The sequence below is a fragment of the Gavialis gangeticus genome, unplaced genomic scaffold (genome assembly GCF_001723915.1).
Source record: "Gavialis gangeticus isolate Ggan-Ray unplaced genomic scaffold, GavGan_comp1, whole genome shotgun sequence".
NCBI lineage: Eukaryota > Metazoa > Chordata > Crocodylia > Gavialidae > Gavialis > Gavialis gangeticus.
The window spans coordinates 42,372,296-42,379,409 of record NW_017729025.1 but is presented as its reverse complement, the minus strand read 5'-3'; the positions used below and the strand labels follow the sequence as shown (position 1 = coordinate 42,379,409).

At 46.3% G+C, this 7,114-nt stretch overlaps 1 protein-coding gene across 1 annotated transcript in view; it reads right to left on the bottom strand.

Moving 5' to 3' along the window:
- EML5 (echinoderm microtubule associated protein like 5) overlaps positions 1-7,114 on the bottom strand; it is a 293,292-nt gene that overhangs the window by 1,913 nt on the left and 284,265 nt on the right. Inside the window, exons 38-39 of the mRNA XM_019518682.1 lie at positions 6,334-6,496; positions 4,869-4,972 (exon numbers count right to left, since the gene is read on the bottom strand). Of these exons, the coding sequence (XP_019374227.1) occupies positions 4,869-4,972; positions 6,334-6,496 (267 nt within the window). The remainder of the gene's footprint in view (positions 1-4,868; positions 4,973-6,333; positions 6,497-7,114) is intronic.

The window sequence follows — 7,114 nt, the reverse complement described above, 5'->3', positions numbered from 1 at the left end:
TCAGGTGTGGATGCTTTACCCCAGAGTTTGGTGTCATTGGCGAACTTGGCCAGTCCACTTCTGATACCAATGTCCACATCATTGATGTAGATGTTAAACAGTATAGGCCCTAGGACAGAGCCTTGTGGGACCCCATTGGTCACAGCACACCAAGACGATTGGCTCCCATCGACCACCACCCTCTGGGTCCTACTGCAGAGCCAGTTCCCCAGCCAGCGGATCTTGGTGACGTCAAGACCGTAGTTAGACAGTTTAGCCAAGAGGTGATCATGGGGTACCAGATCGAAGGCTTTTTTAAAGTCGAGGTATATGACGTCGAACTCTTCCCCTTTGTCCAGGTGATAAGTCACCTGGTCATAAAAGGAAATGAGATTGGTCAAGCAAGACCTACCCGCAACAAACCCATACTGGGTATCCCTCAGGATATTGCTTTGAGCTAGCCTGTTAAGGATGGCCTCCTTGATAATCTTTTCCAGGACATTCCCCAAGATAGAGGTCAGGCTGATGAGCCTGTAGTTTGCCGGATCTACTTTCCTCCCTTTCTTGAAGATAGGCACGACATTGGCCCTCTTCCAATCATTGGGCACTTCACCAGAGAGCCAAGAGCTCTCAAAGATCCATGCCAGGGGCTGAGCTATGATGCTCGCCAGCTCCCTGAGTACCGTTGGGTGTAACCCATCAGGGCTGGCTGACTTGAATGTATCCAGCCTGTCGAGGTGTTCCTTCACGAGGTCAGCTTCGATGGAGGGCAAGCAATCTCCCTTACCCAGGCCTCCCTGACCCATAGTGGGCAGGGTGGTCCCATGCAACTGGTGAAAAACTGATGCAAAGTACCCATTTAGCAAGTTCGCTTTTTCCTGGGTGTCAGTTGTTAGTTGCCCCATCTGGTTTAGCAGGGGTCCAATGTTGCCCTTGCTTTTCCTCCGGCTCCCCACACATCTAAAGAAGGACTTTTTATTTTCCTTGATATTTGTAGCTAGCTGGAGTTCCATCGCAGCCTTGGCTTTCCTGATTTGCTCTCTGCAAGTCTGGACTAATGCAGAGAATTTTTCCTTGGTGGCGGTTCCAGTCCTCCATTCTTTATAGGTCCTCCTTTTAAGACGCAGAAGGCCCGCCAGTTCCCTGGAGAGCCAAGGGGGCTGCTGTGCCCTCCTGCTGCCTTTTTTCTGAGACGGGATGGACTTTGCTTGCACATCCAAGATTGCTCCCTTGAGGAGCAACCACTCATCCTGAACTCCCCTCCTCTTTGGGTTGTGGCCTTTTAAGACCTCTCTGACAAGTCTCCTTAGCTTGTCAAAGTCAGCTTTCCTGAAGTCGAGGACTTCTGTACAACTGACTGACTAGTGTCCCGGCTCTGGTGCGAGATGCGCAGGTGTAAGCCTGCTGCGCCCCTGTGAGCCCAGGGACCCCAGCAGTGACCCCAGGACCCTTAGCCGGCAGCTAAGCAGGGGCCTGTGGAGGGATGGATCTAGCCAGCTGAGAGCAGGCTAAGTGGACCGAGGAGGGTCACAACCCCCCAGCTCCTTCTTGGCCCACCCCCCAGGGAGCCGCACGACCCCCCTGCAGGTGCGCTTACCAGATTAGGGGGAAGTCACCCACCTGTTCCTTCCCTCGGTGGAGGGGAGGGACACCCCTTATCCCCCCAAAAGCACTGAGGTGCCAGCCGGCCTTTCTCTGCATGCGCGCAGTTTAAAAAGGGCCTGGCAATGGAATAAGCCTCACTAGCGTCCCGGCTCCGGTGCGAGACGTGCGGGTGTAAGCCAGCTGCACACCCCTATGAGCCCAGGGACACCAGCAGCGACCCCAGGACCTCTGACAAGTCCTGGCCTGCCGGCAGCTAAGCAAGGGCCCATGGAGGGAGGGATCTAGCCAGCTAGGAGCAGGCTAAGTGGACAGAGGAGGGTCATGCTCCCCCGGCTCCTACTTCGCCTAGCCCCCCAGGGAGCTGCGCAACTGGAGCCTCGTGAACAGGCCGTGCAAACAGGCATGCTCCTGAGCTCAGTGCGCAAGTTAGCGTGGGAGTTCGCGCAGGACAGTGAGCAGGAGGACCCAAGGCCCTGCCTGTGAGCCCCCCAGAGTAAGCAGTCCCAGCCATAGCCAGCCCACCAGTGGCATGACACAGATGGGCACGCGACGCACCCCGAGGTAAGATGTTACAATTAGAACTGGTTGAAATAATTTTAGTGATGTTTCCAATAGCAAGGTTCCTGAAGTCCAGTGTGGACTCCTTCATTAATTTCAGCAAGAAAAAGATAAACTCAAACTGAAAATTGACCTTTCTTTCCAACAGCAGATGTCTTAACAAAAACCTGTTATGCAAAATCCTTTGAAAAGTTTAGTTTTCATTCTGCATGGAATTGCTGCTCTCTAGCCAGCTCTAATCACATTGTACATGTACACTTCCCAAAATGGACATAAACCAAGCATTTCATTCTTTATAGGTGAAGCCCTGAAAATTTGAGATGGATGTCAAAAACTGTTCTGGTATGTTTTCCCCATTCAGGCTACTGCACAATATGCTGTAAAAGATAGTTATGATGGCTAGGGACAGAAGTTACACATAAACTGGCTTAATTGATCAGAAACTGGTTTAAACCTGTAACAGAACATAAGTTCAGTGCACATAAATCAGCTTGAAAATGGCTGAAACGGGTTTAAGATAAACCTGGTTGAATGTAGTAATCAGACTTAACTGATTTGGGTCAAACTGGTTTATGCAACTTCTGTTCCAGATTCCTTCCTGGATTAAGTTAAATCAAAGTCCCCCAGCATCCCAGCATGCTTTTCAGCCCTGGACTGGAATGTCTGCTCCAGAGCAAGGCTGGTCCCACCCCACTCTTCCCTAGCCAGAGCACACTGCTCCTGGCCACCTGAGAAGGAGGTGGAGAGTTCAGACACAGCAGCGTCTTCCTGGTTTTCCCTTGCCCCACCCTCCCCTTGCTATTCAAGCAGGGATTCCCCGCCCCCTTCCCCTCTCCCACAGGACAGACTCCAGCCACACAGACCCTAGCCAGCATCTGGTCATGGTCACGCCACACCTATACTAGCTAATGCTGAGCAGTGTCTGTGTGTGCGTCTCCAAATTCACTGGGGACAAAGGCAGACAGAACAGTCTTAGGGCTTTTTGGAGCTAATTAACCGGTAAACTGGTTATGTCCTTCTGTTCCTTCCTTGAAAAAAACTGTTTAAGAAGAGCTTAAAGAGACTTTTGTTTTCTTGATGGGCTGATAAACTTTGTGTTATCAGCTCCCTGCTGGCTTGCTTGCAGTTTGCTGTAGCAACTATGAAGAAGCAGAGAGAGGGAGATTGAAAAGCTCAGTATCATCAACAGATGCATGCAGTCCACATAAGCAGTCCAGCTAGCTGGGGGCTGGCAACACTCCCTGCTCCTTGAGCAGTGAGCCAGAAAAAGCCTGGTGATGGCTGCTTCCCCCTCCCCATCCACGAATATCCCGTCTCGAGACTGTGCAGGTTGGGTGGGGTTTTAAACCCCTCCCTAATTATAGTGTCCTGTCAGGGTCTGACAACCTCCCCTCCCTCATCTCAGCACTGAAGAAAGGAAGGGAGGACTGCTCTAGAGCCCTTCTTGCTTATAGCCTGAGCCACTGCAGGCATGTGTCTGCATTTCTTGATTAAAAGTGAATGTCTATCCACTTGCAAATTGGTTCAAGCTCTGTATGTTAGACTAACATGCAAAAACTGAATCAATTTAGGCTAAGGCTTTTTGAATATCTGTCCCTAGCTGATATGTTTAGGCCTGACTGTGTTTCTCTAACGCATGAAAGAACAAAGGAATATATAGTAATGTTAATCAATAGAATATTAACTCATAACATGGAGAGGTTTAAAAATGGCTCAGGATCTAATGACTTGAAAACTCTCAAATTCTGTCCAACACTACCCCAAAGTGTGATGAGAACTCATAGTCCCCTACATTTGGTTTAAAGAAGAATGCTGGCAGCATGCTGACTCCCATTATGGTGCAATGTAGCTGGAACGTGCCGGCCTTCAGAACATACAAGAACCCCAGCTTTTGTTCTGGGAGAGAAGGATATGGGATGGCAATTTTGGGATTTTTCGCTTACTAACTGTTATATACAAGGATGTACGTATATGACTAGACTTACTATTCTGCATGGATTGTGATTTTAAATGCTTCACAAAGGGACCCAAAATTGGTAAGTGAGTTTCAGATTTGTTTAAAAATAAAATAAATAACTGCAATAAAAATATCCCCAAAATCTTGGGAAAAGATTCCAAACTTAATAAGATATTATTTATGGTAGAGATATCATCAGTTCTTAAAATGTTCCCTATATTTTTTAACAGACCAAAATGTTTCACCATTTTTAACAACAGAAATCATAGTTGTTCCATAAAGTCTATAGATAGCAATACTTGTGTGTATGTTAGTTCTGTCCACTATGGATTCTATTATAGGCTATATAAAACTTGAATTGCCAGAGCCCTGTATTCTATTACATAGCTTATATTTGATGGAATTTCAAGGTTTTATCTGTCCTTGAATGCTGCTCTATGTCACAGCTGCTACTACAACATATTTCAATTAACCAGGAGAGCAGGATGCATTTGACCTCTCAGGTTGCCATAGAAAGAGCCAGAAGACACTCTTCTGTCAGAGCGTACATACATCTGATATCCTGATTTGATTAAATGCCAACAATATCCAGAGTCATTACACTATGTCCATGCACTATGCTATTATTCTGTTGCCAGAAGACAGGTATTTAAAAAGCACACTTGGTTAAACATCAGTGTTCCAGTATCCTTTATGCATATAGGTTTTCTTTCTTGGTGGAAAAGAAATGGCCTCTTTAGCAGCAAGTATGAAACTGTGAATTATGTACCTGGTCCAAGTAGCCCATGTTATTCTGTCAATCACAGCCTGGTCTGTAAGCTGTTTTCCTGAAGGCACTTCATAGACCTGCCTTTTGTAAGACCCAGTAGAAACCTTGGAGTATGAACACAGATAATAGTTTGAGTTATGATACTGGAAGTGATTTCAAGTGGGAAAGATATCACTACACTATCAGTCTGAATCTAGGAGACACTGAAATAGCCACTTTCTTAAAAAAAGAAAATCCAGTAAGGTATCCCATGCAATGATCTGATACCTCTCAAAAATGTTTATATGCAGAATATGAAAAAGGAAAGCTATTTGAAAAATGTCTAAAAATTAATACGCAAGTTAAATACATGGAAAGTCCTTTACATATACAGCACTCAAAATGAAACCCTCATACTCTTCCTCCTCTCTAATGGTGGCACAGCAGGGAAAAGAGAAGGTGGCTGGGGCATTCATACATATTCTTGGACTATTGAAGCCATTTGCAGCCCCCTGGCTGGGTTTATAATCTCTCAAAGGGTGGGGTAGTGGAAGGGGGGAGGCTGCATGTACAGAACAACAGTGCTCAAGGTTTTGGCTCTGTGGGCCACATGACTGGTTTACAGCTGGTCCATGGGCCAAATCAGGCCCAGCTAGCCCTGCATCCCAAGATTGGGTTTCAGGGCCCTGTGCTGCCCCCCATGTGCCAGAATCAGGACCTAAGGGCCTGCACCGTCCTGTGTGTCATCTAGCACACACGGTCATTGGCCACAGGACTCTCCATGGACCCATGGGTACCTTGTTGCCAAGATGACATGGCGCTGGGGGCCAGATCTGGCCCATGGGTCAGGGATTAAGCACCTCTGATATAGAACAGTGGAGCCACAACAGTCTAGTTTGAGTGCTGATCAAAGAATGCTTGTACTGACAGGCCACCTGCTCCATTGTTATGGTCAGGAATCTGCTGGGCATGGCATGGCTTCCTGATAATCTTTGGATGTAAGGCAGTATTTTTTTCCCTTTTTCAAAAGGTTGTACACCCAACCTCATTAAGAAAAACGTATAGCAGGGAAAGAATGACTGCCATCTCATGGTAATTCTGGAATATATTTCTCCTTTCTGTATTTGTTTCTCACATTTAGATACTTATGAGGCCAAACAACTCATTTTTTATTTTTATCTGAGATCTATATAACCTATAACAAAAAGAACACCCCATTTGGGACAGTTATCAATTTTAACTATGCAAGGCCTGAATTTAGACACCTCAGGTAGCTGCTGATCAGGACTGAGATACAAAGGGTAGAGCTTCGTAAGACATCTTGTACACAGCATCTGTCACTAACATATTTGGACAAGTAAATATTAGCAGACTCTGATGCTTTCATCAGCAACACATTAACTGACAAAATTTAAATTATATATATGATATACACAATTATCTCAAAATATATACAATGTAAACAGTGATCTCAAATGACAGGTACCTGGAGATAGCGGCTGTCTGCAGAGAAGTCCATCTGGATCACAAAGCTTGGGATATCTTTGCAATAGCTGACTCGATTAAGTGTGGGACCCAAGGTTAAGTCATAAAAATCTACTGCATTCTCACTAGAACCCACCGCTAAATAACGAGAATCTGGACTAAACCTGAATAGAGAAATGATTTAAGATATGTTAAAATCAATAAGCAGCAGCAAATAAGAATCTGTAAGCAATTTTCATTGCCATCCTTTGACATCAAGTTTCATGGCATACCAAGGTCTTATTCAGAGGAGTAAAAGACATGAAGCAAAGTGTATCTGAGGCGACTTTCTCCACCAATATGATTATTAAATAGTAAGAAAAGACATTTAAAGAAGCAAATGTTGTGATGTTGCTGTCTGTGGTTTACTCTTGCTTGACTCTATGGGTACGTCCAGAGCTCACATGTCCCTCTTGCAGCATGTGAAACCACTTTGAGATGCTGCAAGAGGCACATGCAGGAACAGGAAAAGGTTCCACCCGCTGCGAGTTTGCAGCGCAGGGGCAAAATTAGACCCCTGGATATCCAGGGGTCTAAAAAAACAGAGTTAAAAAAAGCAGGGCAGGTCCCAGACCATGCCCTGAGGCAACCGGAGCCCAGGTCCTCCACAGAGACACTCTGGCTGCCAGAGCATCTCTGTAGTTGGCCCTCAACCTAGTGCTGAAGCACGCTACCTGCCCATGTAGGGCAGGCAGCGTGCCAGCAGCAGGACTCCAGTGCCGGTAAGTAAGGGGTCGGGGGTG